This window comes from Chlorocebus sabaeus, chromosome 8, assembly GCF_047675955.1.
Source record: "Chlorocebus sabaeus isolate Y175 chromosome 8, mChlSab1.0.hap1, whole genome shotgun sequence".
Classification (NCBI taxonomy): domain Eukaryota; kingdom Metazoa; phylum Chordata; class Mammalia; order Primates; family Cercopithecidae; genus Chlorocebus; species Chlorocebus sabaeus.
This window is the reverse complement of record NC_132911.1, coordinates 52,141,529-52,160,432: the sequence shown is the minus strand read 5'-3', so window position 1 is coordinate 52,160,432 and position 18,904 is coordinate 52,141,529. Positions and strand designations below refer to the sequence as shown.

General features: G+C 42.8%; 1 protein-coding gene across 7 annotated transcripts in view; it reads right to left on the bottom strand.

Moving 5' to 3' along the window:
* Positions 1-18,904, bottom strand: part of UBE2V2 (ubiquitin conjugating enzyme E2 V2) — a 58,853-nt gene that overhangs the window by 19,610 nt on the left and 20,339 nt on the right. For 4 of the 7 annotated variants that reach the window (XM_008000568.3, XM_073018072.1, XM_073018073.1 and 1 more), the window contains one exon: positions 5,534-5,682. In XM_008000568.3, the coding sequence (XP_007998759.1) occupies positions 5,534-5,682 (149 nt within the window). Of the gene's footprint in view, positions 1-5,533; positions 5,683-6,075; positions 6,385-11,622; positions 11,741-18,904 lie in introns of those variants that run through there. The other 3 variants (XM_073018069.1, XM_073018070.1, XM_008000570.3) reach the window with 3 other exon arrangements.

Below are 18,904 nucleotides of genomic sequence, written 5' to 3'. Positions count from 1 at the left end.
ATCCAAATGTCCATTAAAAAAATTGATAAACACACTGTGGTATATCCATATAGTAAAATACTATTCAACAATAAAAAGAAACACACTCCTACTACCTGAGATAACACAACTGAATTGCTCAGACTTCATGCTGAGTAAAGACGAGAACCGTAAGTGTACACACTACATGACCCTACTTATCAAAGCTCGACAACATGCAAATCTCTCAGGTGCAGGAAGCAGGGGTGGGTGTGGGAAAGGGCACAGGGAGCTTTCTGGAATGACGGGAATGTTCTGTATTTCCGTAGGGGTAAGCTATATTTGTCAAACTCACAGCACATCTGTGCATTTCACTACATGTAAATTCTACCTCAATTCCTTTTAAGTTAAAAAACAAACAAACAAACAAAAAAACAAAGCTCTTTTCTGAAGGATTTTATGTTAAGAAAAAAAATTTTAGGCTGGGCACGGTGGCTCACACCTGTAATCCCAACACTTTGGGGGGCTGAGGCAGATCACAAGTCAGAAGATCGAGACCACGGTGAAACCCCATCTCTATTAAAAATACAAAAAATTAGCTCGGTGCGGTGGTGGGCGCCTGTAGTCCCAGCTACTCGGGAGGCTGAGGCAGGAGAATGGCATGAACCCAGGAGGCGGAGTTTGCAGTGAGCTGAGACTGTGCCACTGCACTCCAGCCTGGGTGACAGAGTGAGACTCCGTCCGTCTCAAAAAGAAAAAGAAAAAAAATTTAATCCCAAAGATAGCCTATTAATCTAATCCAATGCTTACAGTAAATATCACCCTAACTACTGACACCTTTGATTTTATCCCCTCTAAATTTTAAATTAACAGGCTGGGCATGGTGGCTCATGCCTATAATCCCAGCACTTTGGGAAGCCAAAGGCAGGCATACTGCCTGAGGTCAGGAGTTCGAGACCAGACTGACCAACATGGTGAAACCTCGTCTCTACTAAAAAGACAAAAATTGGTAGCACATGCCTGTAATCCCAGCTAGTCGGGAGGCTGAGGCAGGAGAATCATCTGAACTCAGGAGGTGGCGGCTGCAGTGAGCTGACATCAAGCCACTGCACTCCAGCCTGGGTGGCAGAGCAAGACTGTCTCAAAAAAAAAATTACATTAACAGCCAAGTTTTCCTGTTATCTAACAAAAAGCAAGAGCAAAAAAAAAAAAGAGGAGAAAAACAAACTAATATTTACTAAGTCAAGTACTCAGGTATTCTCCTATTATGTAATCATTATTTCACTTAATTCTCATACTGTTTCTATTTTAAAGATGGAGACAGTACCTTCATTTACATATGAGAAAACTTGAAAAAGTACTAAACTCTAGTGACAACAAATATTGCTTCAGAAAACTGAACACAGAAACACAGAAAAGAAAAACTGCTAATCATATAAATCCAAATAAATACTAGAACATAAAAAATGAGGGATCTGGCTGGATGCGGTGGCTCACACCTGTAATCCTAACACTTTGGGAGGCTGAGCAAGCAGATCACCTGAGGTCGGGAGTTCGAGACCAGCCTGACCAACATGGAGAAACCCCATCTCTACTAAAACTACAAAATTAGCTGGGCATGGTGGTGCATGCCTGTAATCCCAGCTACTTGGTAGCCTGAGGCAGGAGAATCGCTTGAACCTGGGAGGCAGAGGTTGCGGTGAGCCAAGATCACGCCATTGCACTCCAGCCTGGGCAACAAGAGCGAAACTCCATCTCAAGAAAAAAAAAAAAAAAAAGAGGGACCTTTAGTCAATAAAGTATAAAAACTAAAAAACAACTGGCCAGGCACAGTGGTTCATGCCTATAATCCTAGCACTTTGGCAAGCCAAGGCATGAGGGCCATTTGAGCCCAGGAGTTTGAGACCCATCATGTCAACATAGTGAGACCCCTGTCTCTATACACACACACACACAAATTAGCCAGGTATGGTGGTGTGCCCCTATAGTCCCAGCTACTCAGAAGGCTGAGGTGGGAGGATTGCTTGAGCCCAGGGGGTTAAGGCTGTGAGCTGTGATCGGGCCACTACACTCGAGCCTGGGTGACAGAGTGAGACTATCTCAAAATAAAACAAAACAAAAATAAAAAACAACCAACCATGTAACAATATGTTAAAAGTCTTCCCCCTCTCGACCAGCACGGTGGTTCACACCTGTAATCCCAGCACTTTGGGAGGGCCAAGGTGGGCAGATCACCTGAGGTCAGGCTGAGACCAGCCTGACCAACATGGAGAAACCCCATCTCTACTAAAACTACAAAATTAGGCCAGGCACAGTGGCTCACGCATGTAATCCCAGCACTCTGGGAGGCCGAGGCGGGCGGATCACGAGGTCAGGAGATCGAGATCATTCTGGCTAACACAGTGAAACCCCGTCTCTACTAAAAATACAAAAAATTAAAAGGGCATGGTGGTGGGTCTCTATAGTCCCAGCTACTCAGGAGGCTGAGGCAAGAGAATGCCGTGAACCCGGGAGGCAGATGCGGTGGCGAGCTGAGATCGCACCACTGCACTGCAGCCTGAGCGACTGAGCAAGACTCCGTCTCAAAAAAAAAAAAAAAAAAAAAAAAATACAAAATTAGCTGGGTGTGGTGGCATATGCCTGTAATCCCAGCTACTAGGGAGGCTGAGGCAGGAGAACCACTTGAACCTGGGAGGCAGAGGTTGCGGTGAGTCAAGATCACACCATTGCACTCCAGCCTGGGCAACAAGAACCAAACTCCGTCTCAAAAACAAACAAACAAACAAAAAAGTCTTCCTTTTCTTCTGGCGAGATGTAGGTACTCTACCCTGGAGATAAAACTGTTCTCAACATCTCACCTTCTAAGGAGAAAACAACTGTGGTAAGACACCAACTCCTGCCTGTTTTATGAAAAGGCAACTGAATATACCCGCTATAACCTCCTGCCTTCAAGAGAACTGAGAGAGGGTGATGCAGAGAAGATCATCAGGTGGTGAGCAGAGGCCAGCTCCAGAAGAAGCCTGTGCCTTTGCAGGGCACACCCTCCTACCTCTGCCTGGCACTCAAACGAAGTGAGCGGGTCTCTGATGAGGTTCAAGACACACTATCCCAAAATACGGCACCTTGGCACTTAAGAAAACAGCAGAAGCAAGGTTACTCTTACCTTACCTTCGCCCCTTCTCCTCTGAAGCAGACCCTAAAATCTAGCTGACCTCCCCATGAAGTAGGTCATGAGAACCACTCCAAAGGGGTCTTGTCTTATGCCAAGAAAGGAATGAAATCCATAGACACAGGAATAATCTGAACAAACAGGCCCTGGTAAGTTCCCCTAGTTTATTACCTAGAGTGTTACCATCAGATCCAATCACGCTGTTGCATTACTGTCCACTCTTCACCAAATTTAGCATAAAAATACGCAGGTTTCCGTTTCTTTGGGTCTTCCTTTCTGAATGTTCCCATGTCATGTAAAACTTAAATAAATTTGTATGCTTTTCTCTGCCTTTTATTATAAGTGCCTCAGCCATGAAGCTTGAGACAAGTGAGGAAAAGCTATTACGACCTTTTCTCCCCTGCAGCTCCAAAACCACCAATCACTGAGAGTGGAGGACCGCCATAGCATCTTGTCAGTGTGCCCTGTGCCCCTTGAGCGAGGAGAGAGTTGTGGAGAAGCAGCCTTCACCCCCATCCCAGTGGATGGAGTTTCCTGAGGTTCAGTGACACCAGGAATGGCAACCAGTTGGGGCATCCTGCAGGGGGCCCCAACCGGGTGAAAGACCAAGCAGGAGCCGGTCTACCACAGCTAGGAACTGTGCTGTGGGTCAGCCCACAAGACCACTGATGAACTCATCACAAGCTCCAAAACATTCTTAAAGAATAAAGTCTGCTGCAGGCAGTGACTGGAGAAAAACCAAATCTAAATAATTCCAAATTTATATTCTACCAAGTTCTGACTGTTAAATCTTCAAATCAGTAAGTCAGAATGTTCATCAATTATAAGCACTTTTTTTAACCAAACAGACCATAGTAATAATGTTCACAGGCAGTGAAAATCAAGGTTTTCATTATGCATACCAAGTTATAAGGAACTCTATCCATCAATATTATATTTCCTTCCTCAAATGTCTTTAGGAAAAAATAGAGCAAGGTACACAGGGAGCCTATCAGTTTAGGAGTGTGCATGAATTTTGCAAAGGAACACCAGAAAACAACATAAAACACACTAATTCATTCTCTATAATTAATGTTGCTAATTACCTGATACATTTTTCTTTTGTAATAATCAGGAGGGGCTGGGTGCGGTGGCTCACACCTATAATCCCAGCATTTTGGGAGGCCAAGGCAGGTGGATCACTTGAGGCCAGGAGTTTGAGACCAGCCTGGCCGACATGGTGAAACCCCCTCTCTACAAAAACTACAAATATTAGCCAGCAGTGGTGGTGCACAACACCTCAGGAGGCTGAGGTGGAAGGATCGCTTGAGCCCAGGAGGCTGAGACTGCAGTATGCTGAGATCACACCACTGCCTGGGTGACTGAACAAGATATTGTCTCAATAATAATCATCATCATCATCATCATCATCATAAGGAACTCTAAACTCTACCCAAGAGCAAAACCGTTGAAATGCTCTCATCATAAGGTAGCAACCAGTATACAAAACCAAAGACTTGAAAAACCCTTCAAATGTGTGCTCTTTCCAACAAGCCAAAAACATTACAGACACACATTTCAAAGATTCGCTGCAAGGAGTGCAGTGGATGGGACCATTAAGTAAGGAATGCAACGTAAAAAAATAAATAAATAAATAAAAATTAAAAAAATCCCAAGCTAGATAAAAAGACTTTGAGTAAAAATAAAACTTCATAAACCCAAGAAAGACCTAAGACAAAGTACAATGGGCCAGTTGCCAACCATACTAGAAAAAAGTGCAAGAATCATAGACTTTTTATAGATGAAGAAACTGAGACCTACAGCATTTCTATGGCATGTGAAGTGTCAGAGGGCAAATAGCAATGTGCACTCAATGCAAACCAATTTAGAAACCCTCAGGTTCACACCAGAGGTTAGTAACATGTTACGTCAAAATGACTGCTCTCCCCACATACCCCCTCCATTTCCTCACCTTTTGTCCTCTCTATCTGGAATGTTCTCCATCCCCATCACCACCTTCTGAAATCCTACCAGTCAGTCCTTTAGCGCTCATTCCAAAGGCAACTTCCTCCACTGTTCAGCCTTCCTCAATTATTCCAGCTAGAAGAAACATATTCTAAAGTCCCGCAGTGAACTTGCTCTGTCATATTTAGAATCTGTCAATTTGTACTGATTTTTTCTCCTTTACTAAACTGCAAAACTTTGATGGCAATGACCGTATCAACCTTCCTCCCCGCAATCCTCTACATAATCAAGGATTATATCCTGCACATGGGAAGCATCAATAAATGTAAACAAAATAAATAAAAATGAACTATTTTAGAAGTTATCATAATTGCTTATTTTAATATCAATAGTATAAAATTAAATGTTAACTCTAAAGTAACAATAAGTATTAATAGAAAAAATATAATTTATAACACTGACCCTTGGTGGCCCAATAATCATGCCTGTCCACCTTGTAAGTGTCATATCTTCATCATCTTCAAGGCCCCAGCTAACCGTACCATCGCCTACTCCTTTTTGTCCTTCTTCAAGTTCTTCCAACAAGCGAAAATTACGAGGAACTTTAACTCCTATACAAAAGAACGTCAGTGTAAATGTAAAAAGCTCATAATTATAAGAGCTACACATATTTAAATTCAGCTTTTTCCAAATTAACTTTTATAAATTATCTCCCAAAAAGACAAAATTCCCTTTAAAAGGCATTCTGCTCCAGAAAATGCTGGATCTAACAACCCCTCAAAATGAAAACCCTAAAGAAAGCACTGTACCAAACATTAATAGCAGTATACAACACGTGTATAATTCCTCATCCATTTTATACTGACATGTCAATCAATCATAAGGAAATCGTTAGAAAGTGAACGTTTCCCCTACTTGAAGTTTCTGTTACAGTCAAGGACTCTGCATCAAACAAACAGCCATGACCAGAAAGTTAATAAAAGCCAAAGTTCATTAATACATACTCTCTAATGATTTTTAAAGAGTAGAATTATGTTCCATCTTAGAAAGTGCACCAGAAGGTACTGTCTTTTAGAATCCTGAAGCAGTCCTACCCATGTAGGGGCATGTGAAAACAGAATCTGTCAGATCGCGAGTTCGTGACCAGCGTGACCAACGTGGAGAAACCCCATCTCTACTTGAAATACAAAATTAGCCGGGCGTGGTGGTGCATGCCTGTAATCCCAGCTACTTGGGAGGCTGAGGCAGGAGAATCGCTTGAACCCGGAAGGTGTAGGTTGCGGTGAGCCGAGATGACACCATTGCACTCCAGCCTGGGCAACAAGAGTGAAATTCCGTTTAAAAAAAAAAGAGTGTTTACACAAGTAAAATGTGTCTGCTTTTTAAGAGTTTATTCAGTTTAGGGAGTCAAAATTTGTATTTGATTTCAATTTATTGAAATTGAAAGTATTCCTAACTTTTTTTGCTTTTGTGTATATGCAAAGGTAAATATTAATCAAACCTTATAAATTTGAGGTTATTTTAGCCTGATTTCTCAGAACTTTTAATTTGTCTGTGTAGAAATGGGTTTACTAAATATTTTTAGACAATTTCTTAAGTATCTACTTTTATTTGCATACAGTAAGTTAGGAAAGACATTTAAAGTTCCTCATACACCTGCTGTGTTATTTTGTGTGTATGAGAGAGTCTCGCTCGTAGCCAAGGCAACGTCCACCTCCCAGGTTCAAGCTATTCTCCTGCCTCAGCTTCTCAAATAGCTGGGATTTCAGGCGTGCGCCACCATGCCCGGCTAATTTTTGTATTTTCAGTAAAGATGGAGTTTCACTATGTTGACCAGACTGGTCTGGAACATTTAATGTTCCAGAGGCAGAGGCTGCAGTGAGCCGAGATTGCACCACTGCATTCCAGCCTAGGCGACAGAGCGAGGCTCTGTCTTTAAAAAAAAAAAAAAAAAAAAAAAAAAAAAAAAAAAAAAAAAAAGGCCAGGCACAGTGGCTCACGCCTGTAATCCTAGCACTTTGGGAGGTCAAGGCAGGTGGATCAGGAGATCAGGAGATCGAGACCATCCTGGCTAACACGGTGAAACCCCGTCTCTACTAAAAATACCAAAAATTAGCCAGGCGTGGTGGCGGGTGCCTGTAGTCCCAGCTACTCCGGAGGCTGAGGTAGGAGAATGGCGTGAACCCGGAAGGCAGAGCTTGCAGTGAGCTGAGATCACGCCACTGCACTCTACCCTGGGCGAAAGAGCGAGACTCCATCTCACAAAAGAAAAAAAAAAAAGACCAGCCTGGCCAACATGATGAAACCCTATCTCTACTAAAAATACAAAATTTAGCCAGGCATGGTGGTGCACACCTGTAATCCCAACCAGCAACATGGGAGGCGGAGGCAGGAGAATCGCTTGAACCCAGGAGGTGGAGGTTGAAGTGAGCCAAGATCAAGCCCCTGCCTGGGAGACAGAGCAAGACTGTCTCGAAAACAAAAACAAAACAAAAAAAGAAAACAAAACAGAGGGGACACTTTCCTAGATTTTAAGACTTCCTCATCAGCTAAAGAAATCATTAAGAAAATACGGAATTAGTGCAGAAATGAACAGACTAACGAAAAAGAAAAGCCCCAAAGCAGACATATCATATATGAAAATGTGCTTTTTAGTAGAGGCAACACTAAAAGTCAGTAAAGAGACTAGAGGCATGACAAGTAAATGCAACCTTGGTTATCAGGAAAAATATTATTGTCATTATTTTGCTTTAAAGAACAGTAGTGGTGAAATCTGAATAGGGCTGGTAGATAACAGTCCTTTCTCAATATTAATTTCCTGGTTTTAACAATTATATTGTAAGAAAATGTCCTAGTTGAAGTATGTAGGGGTGAAGAGACAGTATCTGTTAACTTACTCTTGAATGGTTCCCCCAAAAAACGAAATCGAATGTGGAGGGAGGGGGGAAGAGAGTACACACAAGAGCAAGCAAAAATGTTAAACATTAATATTTGATGGATCTGCATGAAGGTATATGGGAATCCTTCGTACTACATACGTAACTTTTCTGCAAATCTAAAGTTATTTCAAAAGAGAACAAACAAAAAAAAAGTAGAAAAGGCTAGGCATGGTGGCTCACACTTGTAAACCCAGCACTCTGAGAGGCCAAGGTGGGCCAATCAACTGAGCCCAGGAGCTGGAAACCAGCCTGGGCAACATGGCAAGACCCCATCTCTAAAAAAAATACAAAAATTAGCCAGGTGTGGTGGCTGGCACATGCCTGTGGTCCCAGCTATTCAGGAGGCGAGGATCACCTGAGCCCAGGGAGGTCAAGGCTGCAGTGATCTGTGATCACACCACTGCACTCCAGCCTGGGCCACAGAGTGAAACCCTGTCTTAAAAGAGAAAAAAAAAAAGTAGGAAAAGTTAATGGTGTTGGAACATTTTACCAATATGGAAAAATAAAATTAGAACCCAATCTGATCTCATAGTATATATAAAAATCAATTATAGGCAAATTAAATGAAAAGATAAGCCACAGACTGAAAAAAGATATGAATAACAAACAGCAGACAAGAATGTTATTCAAAATACAGAAAGAATTCCTCCTAGAAATCAGTAAGGAAAAGAAAACCCTAGAGAACAATGAGAACATATTAGGAATAAGGTTTACAGAAAACAGTAATGACCAACAAACATAAAAATATGCTCAACCTCATCAGTAATCAGGGAAACGTAACAGCTTATTCTAGCCACCAAACTGACAAATATTAAGTCTGATAATTCTTTATCTGGGCAAAGATGTAGATATTGGAAGTTCATTCACTGCTGCAGTTAGAATACACTGGTATAGAAGCTCTAAACAAATGTAGTTTTTATATGTATATACATATGTAGCAAAAAGTATAAAGGTGTTAGTGGAAAAGATATTTAAAAATCAGGGGTCGGGCGAGGCACAGTGGCTCACGCCTGTAATCCCAACACTTTAGGAGGCCAAGGCAGGTGGATCACCTGAGGGCAGGAGTTTGACACCAGCCTGGTCAACGTGGTAAAACCCATCTCTACTAAAAATACAAACCTGTCTCTACTAAAACTTCTCCTGAGGCAGGAGAATCGCATGAGCCCAGGAGGCAGAGGTTGCGGTGAGCTGAGATCACGCCACTGCACTTCAGCCTGGGTGACAGAGCAAGACTCTGCCTCAAAAAAAAAAAAAAAAAAAAAAAAAAATCAGGACTATTGGGCCAGGTGTGCTGGCTCATGCCTGTAATCCCAACACTTTGGGAGACTGAAATGGGCAAATCACTTGAGTTCGACACCAGCCTGGTCAACACTGTGAAACCCTGTCTCTACTAAAAATACAAAAAATTAGCTGGGAGGCTGGCCGTGGTAGCTCACACCTGTAATCCCAGCACTTTGAAAGGCTGAGGCAGGCGGATCATTTGAGGTCAGGAGTTTGAGACCAACCTGGCCAACATGGTGAAACCCCATCTCTACTAAAAATACAAAAGAATTAGCCAGGCATGGTGGCATGCGCCTGTAGTCCCAGCTACCTGGGAGGCTGAGGCAGGAGAATCAGTTGAACCCGAGAGGCGGAGGTTGCAGTAAGCCAAGACTGCGCCACTGCACTCCAGCCTGGGAGAGAGAGCAAGACTGCATCTCAAAAAATAATAATAATAATAATAATAATAATAATAATTAGCTGGGCATGGTGGTATGCACCTGTAGTTCCAGATACTCAGGAGGCTAAGGCGGGAGGATCACTTGAACAGGGAGCAGAGGTTGTAGTAAGCCAAGATCACGCCACTACACTCCATTTTGGGTGACAGAGTCCAACTCTGTCTCAAAATAAATAAATAAATACAAATAATAAAAAATCAGGATATTGATGACCTCTGGGCAAAGAGAAAGTGGCCTAGGACTTAGAAGGGAAAATAGGACTTTAAATGTACTAGAAATGTTCTATTTCCAAAAAACAATCTGAAGCAAGAATTTATTAGAATGTGAACAGCCAGGGTGAGTACATGTATATTCACATATTTTTCTGGTGTTCGAAATATTTAAAAAGAAAAGGGAAGACTGGGCGGGTGGAGCCAAAAAAAAGGCGTGGGGAGGACATTACAAAAGAGAGACAGAATGCTGGGCAATGTTTGGGGACTGCAACTGAGTATGAGAGCAAAGAGTCAGAAATGGCCTGGAAGGGCACCCTTAGCAATTCAGCCTTTATCTGCAGTAATGAGGATTCAGGGAGGACATAAACTTCACTTTGCTGCAACGTGGGAATGGATTGGGAGGTAAGAGGAGGAGAAAAGTATCAGCTGTTATAAAAGACCAAGAAAGAGGATGAAGTGCTAAGCACTCAGTTGACTGAGAAAGTTGTGGTTCATTTTACTGTTGTAATTCTTTGGTTTTATTTATTTATTTCCATTTAAACAGCACCAAATGTCTACCGTGAGCCAAAGAATTGTGGCTAGGCCCCTGATCTTGCCGTGATAGTCGAAGTCCTGCTCTTGTGGAGCTTAATGTTCAGCAGCGCATCAAGACACAGAAACCACGATTAGAGTAGAAGCGAGAAAAAGGAGGTAAAAGCATAAAGTGAGAGTTTTGCTCTACTAAGAACCTAACTAGATGACTGAGCGAAGTGTTTTCTTTTTATACTTTGCATACTTCGACTAAACCATATCAGTGATATATATACAACTTTTTGTCTACCCCAGTATATCTCAATGACCAACACACAAGAGTCTAGCACAGGAAGGCAACCCACTGCCCTGGGTAGAAGAGGCAAAAGAAAGGAGAAATCCTATCGCCTTGCCTCCGTCCCCCACCTCTATCCCTAGTCAGAATTCCTGCTGAAACACATTATTTCTAAAGCCTTAGCCTTTCATAAACTGATTCTAAAAGAAACAACCTATCCCTCTGATGCCCAAAATGTCACTTCCTAAGACTTCATAACCCATATATGTATTTTTCTTTTTAGAGACAGAGTCTTGCTCTATCGCCCAGGACAGAGTGCAATGGCACGATCTTGGCTCACTGCAACCTTTGCCTCCGGGTTTCAAGTGATCCTCCTGCCTCAGCCTCCGCAGTAGCTGGGATTACAGGTGCCTGCCACAATGCCTGGCTAATTTTTGTATTTTTAGTAGAGACGGGGTTTCGCCATGTTGGCCAGGCTGGTCTCAAACTCCTGACCTCGTGATCCGCCCGCCTCGGCCTCCCAAAGTGTTGGGATTACAGGCGCGAGCCACTACGCCTGGCCAACCCTTATATATATTATCTGTCATGAGTCAAGAATCTGGATACCACAAATACCTTGAGATTTGATCTATACATTCTATGCACACAATGAAACATCACATGTACCCCACAAAATATGTAAAATATTACATATCAACATCACTTGAAAAAATAGTTTTGAGTCGGCCGGGCGGTGGCTCATGCCTGTAATCCCAGCATTTGGGAGGCCGAGGCGGGTAGATCACGAGATCAGGAGTTCAACACCAGCCTAGCCAAGATGGTGAAACCCCATCTCTACTACAGATACAAAAAATTAGCTGGGCGTGGTGGTACGTGCCTGTAATCCAAGCTACTCGGGAGGCTGAGGCAGGAGAATCGCTTGAACCCGGGCAGCAGAGGTTGCAGTGAGCCAAGACCACGCCACTGCACTCCTTCCTCAGCAACAGACTGAGACTCTGTCTCAAAAGAAAAAAAAAAAAAAAATATATATATATATATATACACACACACACACACACTTTTTTTTTGAGTCAAGAATCATTATACTCTGTACCAAATTAAAGATGGCCACAAATTCTTTGCTTTTCCTCCCACTAATAGGTGAAGTCTGATTTTCCTCCTTTAATCTTCCTTCATTTTATCTGGAACACTACTTAAGAACATCATACATGACCCTATCCTAAGATGTTTTTTTAAAAAAATTGGCCAGGTGTAGTGGCTCATGGCTGTAATCTTAACACTTTGGGACACCAAGGTGGGAGGATCGCTTGAGCCCAGGTGTTCAAGACGAGCCTGAGCAACATGGCAAAACCCCATCTCTACAAAAAATGCAAAAATTAGTCAGGTGTGGTGGCGCACATCTGTAGTCTGAGCTGCTCTGGAGGTTAATGTAGGAGGATCACTTGAGCCTGAGAGGTAGAGGTTTCAGTGAGCCATGTTTGTTCACGCCACTGCACTCTAGCCTGGGTGACAGAGTGAGACTCGGTCTTGGAAAATAAAAAAAGAAATTAAAGGCAAAGGGAGAAAAGTAATAATTACAAGGCACACAACTTTCAATTTTTTTTTTTTTTGAGATGGAGTCTCACTCTGTCACCCAGGCTACAGTGCAGTGGCATGATCTCAGCTCACTGCAACTGCCTCCTCATGAGTTTAAGTGATTCTCCTGCCTCAGCCTCCTGAGTAGCTGGGATTACAGGCGCCCACCACAATGCCCGGCTAATTTCCGTATTTTTAGTAGAGACAGGGTTTCACCATGTTTCCAGGCTGGTCTCGAACTCCTGACCTCAAGTGATCCACCCGCCTTAGCTTCCCAAAGTGCTGGGATTACAGGCGTGAGCCACTGCGCCAGGCACAGGCTAATTTTTTTAACTATTTTTTAAAACTCTGTATCAGCTTGGCACAGTGGCTCACACCTATAATCCCACACTTTGGGTGGCCAAGGGGGTGGACCACTTGAGGTCAGGATTTCAAGAGGAGCCTAGCCAACACAGTAAAAGCCCCTTTCTACTAAAAATACAAAAATGAGCTGGTCATGGTGGCACATGCCTGTATGCCCAACTATTCGGGAGGCTGAGGCAGGAGAATTGCTTGAACCCCAGAGGCGGAGGTTGCGGTAAGCTGAGATAGTGGCGCTGCACTCCAGCCTGGGTGACAGAGCAAGAACCTGTCTCAAAAAACAAAAACCCTGCCAGGCGCAGTGGCTCAAGCCTGTCATCCCAGCACTTTGGGAGGCCGAGTCGAGCGGATCACCTGAGGTTGGGAGTTCTAGACCAGCCTGACCAACATGGAGAAACCCCATCTCTACTAAAAATACAAAAATTTAGCCTGGCGTGGTGGTGCATGCCTGTAGTCCCAGCTCCTGCAGAGGTTGAGGCAGGAGAATCACTTGAACCCGGGAGGTGGACGTTGCAGTGAGCCAAGATCATGCCACTGCACTCCAGCCTAGGAGACAGAATGAGACCTAGTCTCAAAAAAAAAAAAAAAAAAAAAAAGGCACACACACATATATATACACCCACACATATATATATACACACATATATATACATACACATATATGTATACACACACACATATATAAAAAACAAGAATTTTTAAATATGTAGTATGATTTGACTTAAATGCTACTGTGTGAAATTTCCCCTCAGGACAAAACACCAGGGCGAAGAATGTCTGCAGAGTGCTGTGAGCCATCCTCCACCCTCCAGACCCAGGCGCACCCCTCCTCCCCTGGAAGTTGCACAGGCCTTCCTACCTGTTTTATCAATAGAATAGGGAAGCAGTGGCAGGGTGTGGTGGCTCATGCCTGTAATCCCAGCACTTTGGGAGGCCAAGGTGGGCAGATCACCTGAGGTTAGGAGTTTGTGACCAGCCTGTCCAACATGGTGAAACCCCATCTCTACTAAAAATACAAAAAAAAAAAATTAGCTGGGTATGGTGGTGCACACCTGTAGTCCAGCTACTTTGGAGGCTGAGGCACAAGAATCGCTTGAACCTGGGAGGCAGAAGTAGCAGTGAGCCGAGACTGTGCCACTGCACTATAGCCTGGGTGACAGAGTGAGACTCTGCTTCCAAAAAAAGAATAAACAGGGAAGCAGCAACGCTAGGCCAGTTCTGGCACTCGCTTTTAAGAGGAATGCTAACTTCTGCTTTTGTTCTTTTGGAAGACAACTGTCATGTAAGAATTCTGAACACCCTGACACCACCAGGATGTGAGGAAGTCCTAACTGGCCACGTGCAGAGGCTGCAGGGAGGGGGAGCAAGGCGTCCTAGGCAATAAGCCTATCCCTTCACCAGTTTGATGCAACCACATGAGTGACTCTAAGTGAAACCAGCAGAACCACCCAGTCAACTCCCATATTATGAGAAAAAAATCAGTCATCGTTTGAAGCCACAGAATTTTGATATAATTTGTTACACAGTAATAGATAAATGAAGGGAAGGGGGTTGGAAAAGCAATCTGAACAAAAATGTTTATTTGGCAGTGCAAAAACTTAAAGAAGTCAATTGGTACACATTCAGGCAAACTATGTCACATAATTTAAAACATTATATAAAGTCATTTAAACTACATGAATTATATTAATTGTGTATAAGTTAAAAAAAAAAAAAGTGGGGGAGACCTAGTAGCAACACATTATATTTTGATCATAATTATAAAAAAACTCTCATATATACATCAGTATGGATCCAAAGACAACCTACAATTGACATTTTAAATTCATTGGGACTGTGGAATCTTTCAAAAAAGAAAACAGGACGAGTGCGGTGGCTCACGTCTGTAATCCCAGCACTTTGGAAAGCCGAGGCAGGGGGGTCATGAGGTCAGGAGTTCCAGACCAGCCTGGCCAACATAGTGAAACCCCATCTCTACTAAAAATACAAAAAAATTAGCCAGACACGGTGGCAGGAACCTGTAATTCCAGCTACTCGGAAGGCTGAGGCAGGAGAATCGCTTGAACCCAGGAGGTGGAGGCTGCAGTGAGCCAAGATGGCGCCACTGCACTCCAGCCCGGTGACAGTGTGAGACTCCGTCTCCAAAAAAACAGAGGTCAAATATGAAGACAGAATAAAAACAGTGGTTACCAAGGTTGGGGCTGGAAAGGAAATAGGGAGCTGTAGATCAATGGATACAAAGTAGCAGGTATGTAGGATGAACAAGTCTGCAGATCGAGGACTTCCTTCTTTTTTTTTGCAACAGGGTCTCCCTCTATTGCCCAGGCTAGAGCACAGTGGCTAAATCAAAGCTCACTGCAGCCTCGTCCACCTGGACTCAAGCAATCTTCCCACCTTAGCCTCCCAAGTAGCTAGGACTATAGGCGCGTGCCAACATGCAAGGTAATTTTTGTATTTTTTGTAGAGAGGGAGTTTTGCCATGTTGCCCAGGCTGGTCTTGAACTCCTGGGCTCAAATGATCGGTCCGCCTCAGCCTCCCAAAGTGCTAGGATTACAGATATGAGCCTGCACCCAGCCATGAGGACTTTTAGTAAGAGTTTGCTATGGTCAGGATTTTTGCTCTTGCCACAGGAAGGAAAAACAGGTAACTGTAAGATGATGGATATGTTAATTTGATTCACTACAGTAACCATTTTACTATATGTCTCATAACATGATATATATACCTTAAACACACACAATAAATTTTATTTTAAAAAAACAAGAAATGAGCCAGGTGTGGTGGCTCATGCCTATAGTCCCAGCACTTTGGGAGGTCAAGGCAGGAGGATCACTTAAGTCCAGGAGTTCGAGAACAGCCTGGCCAACATGGTGAAACCCCATCTCTACTAAAAATACAAAAATTAGCCAGCGTGGTGGTGAAAGCCTATAATCCCAGTTACTCAGGTGGCAGAGGCAGGAGAATCGCTTGAATCCGGGAGGCAGAGGTTGCAATGAGCTGACATCGCACCACTGCACTCCAGCCTGGGCAACAGAGACAGTCTCAGGAAAAAAAAAAGAAAAAGAAAAAAAAAGAAATCACTGAGTCTTTCTGCCTTATAAAGTTGTTAGAATATTTGAAGACACTAAGAAAAGTCAAGTCTTTTCAAGCAAATGAGTCCTTCATGTGATAACTTTATTCTGCCTTGTGCTCTGGATGGTATGCCCCTGCTCCTTTCAAGGCATCCTCGGTGGAATTCCTTGCTGAGTGGGTCTGCCATCCTATCCGCTTTTAACATTCATCCAGCAAAGTAATGAGTGTGAATCATAAGCCCCATCACAGTTCTACACTCAGGAAAACTGTTCCAGAATCCTAACTGGGCCCATAACCCCACTGGCTGTTTCAAAAACATCAGTTACAACCCCACTCTCAAGAACACTATTTGTTGACATTAATAATGTCAATAATACACAATTATTGACATCAAAGCATATGCTGAGGTGTGTGTGCATGGGTGTCTGTGTGTTTGTTTTGAGACAGGGACTCTGTCGCCATGGCTGAAGTGCAGTGGTGCAATCATGGCTCACTACAGCCTCAAACTCCTAGGCCTTCCATGTCAGCCTCCGGAGTAGCTGGGACTGCAGGCATGCACCGCCACACCCAGCTAATTTTTAAAATATTTTTAGTAGAGACAAGGTCTTGCTAGGTTGCCCAGGCTGGTCGCAAACTCCCAGGCTCAAGGGGTCCTCCTGCCTCAGCCTCCCAAAGTGCTGAGACTACAGGTGTGAGCCCCATGCCCAGCTACATTTTTTCTGAACTTTAAAATTGAAATACATCCATCATTCAGACACTGTGAATTTATACAAATAAATTTAATATTAAAAACTATATTTACATAATTCACCAAAAAACATCAGAAGGTGATATTCTTTTGCTGAAGTGAAGGTTTACCAGATAAACCAATTTTCAACTTTAGCCTCCAAAATATTTCAAAAAATTGTATGAGATTAAAAACATATTTCAATAGAACACATCTAAGTTTAAATTGATCACAACTGTTTAGTATTCAGTTAATAAATGAGAACACATGTCAGTATGTTTGTAGAATCCAGTATTTGAAATCTATTATATATTCACCTCAATGTGGGCATCTTAACAGTTTTTTTAAATACTGTCTTTCATCAAATCTAAGATGGCATAACCAATTACATGATACTATAATTTTAAAAAATTTTAAAACTCTACCAATTAAACTATAACACATATATCCATTTTGGATATTTAAATGTTTTAGAATTGATGAAATATAGTAGATAAAAATGTAATTTATAAAAACAAAATTTACTCACACCTGTAATCCCAGCACTTTGGGAGGCCAAGGTGGGTGGATCACGAGGTCAGGAGATTGAGACCATCCTGGCTAACATGGTAAAGCCCCGCCTCTACTAAAAATACAAAAAAATTAGCCGGGAGTGGTGGCATGCATCTCTACTCGGGAGGCTGAGGCACAAGAATCACTTGAACTTGGGAGGTGGAGGTTGCAGTGAGCCAAGATCACATCACTGCACTCCAGCCTGGGTGACAGAGCGAGACTCCATCTCAAAAAAGAAAAAAAAAAAAATTCAAGTCAAACTTTGTACATCTGAAGCATCTGTACTACACTTTCAAACACAAGTGGAAAAACCTCTAGATTAGAGGATTTCCCAAGTATTTCAATGCTGTGGTGTGGAGAATACATTATATACAGGAGAAATTAATCATACTACTGTTATTCTTTAGGTTGTAACCAAAACCACCCTGCCCCAGCCACTGCCAAAAAATCACCACCTATATGAAGAGTTCATTTAGAATCTATTTGTTAGATACTAACTCAGCTAGATAAGGGGAAAATAAGCAGCTTCATGATTTTAGATTTAAAGAATATATGTGACTAAAATATTATTTTAGTAGTTTTACTTCAGAAAAGCAAACTAAAAATAAGACAGTGAAATATTACAATCTACAAAAAGGAAAGGCTGGTTTTTTTAGCAGAGGGAGGGGATTGTTTCTTTGTTTTGAGAGAGAGTCTTACTCTGTCACCCAGGCTGGAGTGCAGTGGCACCATCTCAGCTCATTGAAACCTCTGCCTCCTGGATTCAAGGGCTTCTCCTGGCTCAGCCTCCCAAGTAGGTGGGATTACAGGTGCCTGCCACCACACCTGGCTAATTTTTATTTTTGTGTTTTTGGTTTTTTTTTTCATGTTTTTTTTTTTTTCGAGACAGAGTCTTGCTCTGTGGCCCAGGCTGGAGGACAATGGTGCAATCTCAGCACACTGCAACCTCCACTTCCCAGGTTCAAGTGATTCTCCCGCCTCAGCCTGCCAAACAGCTGGGACTACAGGCATGTACCACCACTCCTGGCTAATTTTTGTATTTTTAGTAGAGATGGGGTTTCACCATGTTGGCCAGGCTGGTCTCAAACTCCTGACTTCAAATGATCCGCCCACCTCAGCCTCCCAAAGTGCTGGGATTTCAGGAGTGAGCCGCCATGCCTAGCCAGTTTTTGTTTTGTTTTTTGTTTTTGAGACAGGGTCTCACTCTGTCACCCAGGCTGGAGTGCACAATCTCAGCTCACTGCAACCTCCACCTCCCAGGCTTAAGCAATTCTCCCACCTCAGCCCCGCAAGTAGCTGGGACCATAGATAGGCGCATGCCACCACATCCAGCGAATTTTTGTATTTTTAGTAGAGATGGGGTTTCGTCATGTTGCCCAGGCTGGTCTCGAACTCCTGGGCTCAAGTGATCCGTCCGCCTAGGCCTCCCAACGTGCTGGGATTAGAAGCATGAGCCACTGCGCCCAGCCTGAAAAGCTAGGTTTTACTTGAGCCATTTATTTTCTCATTATTAAATCCCTGACACAGAAAGACACTGTACCACAGAAAATGATGACACAACAGGCACTCGATAAACACCTGGTGAATTTATGGCAAATGCTTGCTTTTAATCTTTCTCTCAATATATACAAACTGACAGCAGATGTTGCTGATACTGAACACAGAATCCTTTCCCCAGGACATTACTATCTAGTGGGGAAGACAACCATGTAAGTGAATACATTCAAATATAATGCAGCAAGTTATTGCAGAAGATTTCACCTGGATACACTACAGATATCCCAATGAGATAAGCCAATGAATGTAGTAGTTACTTCATATTCTCCAGTAAGGTAGCTAAGAATGTTTATTGCAGAACTATGAAGGGAGACT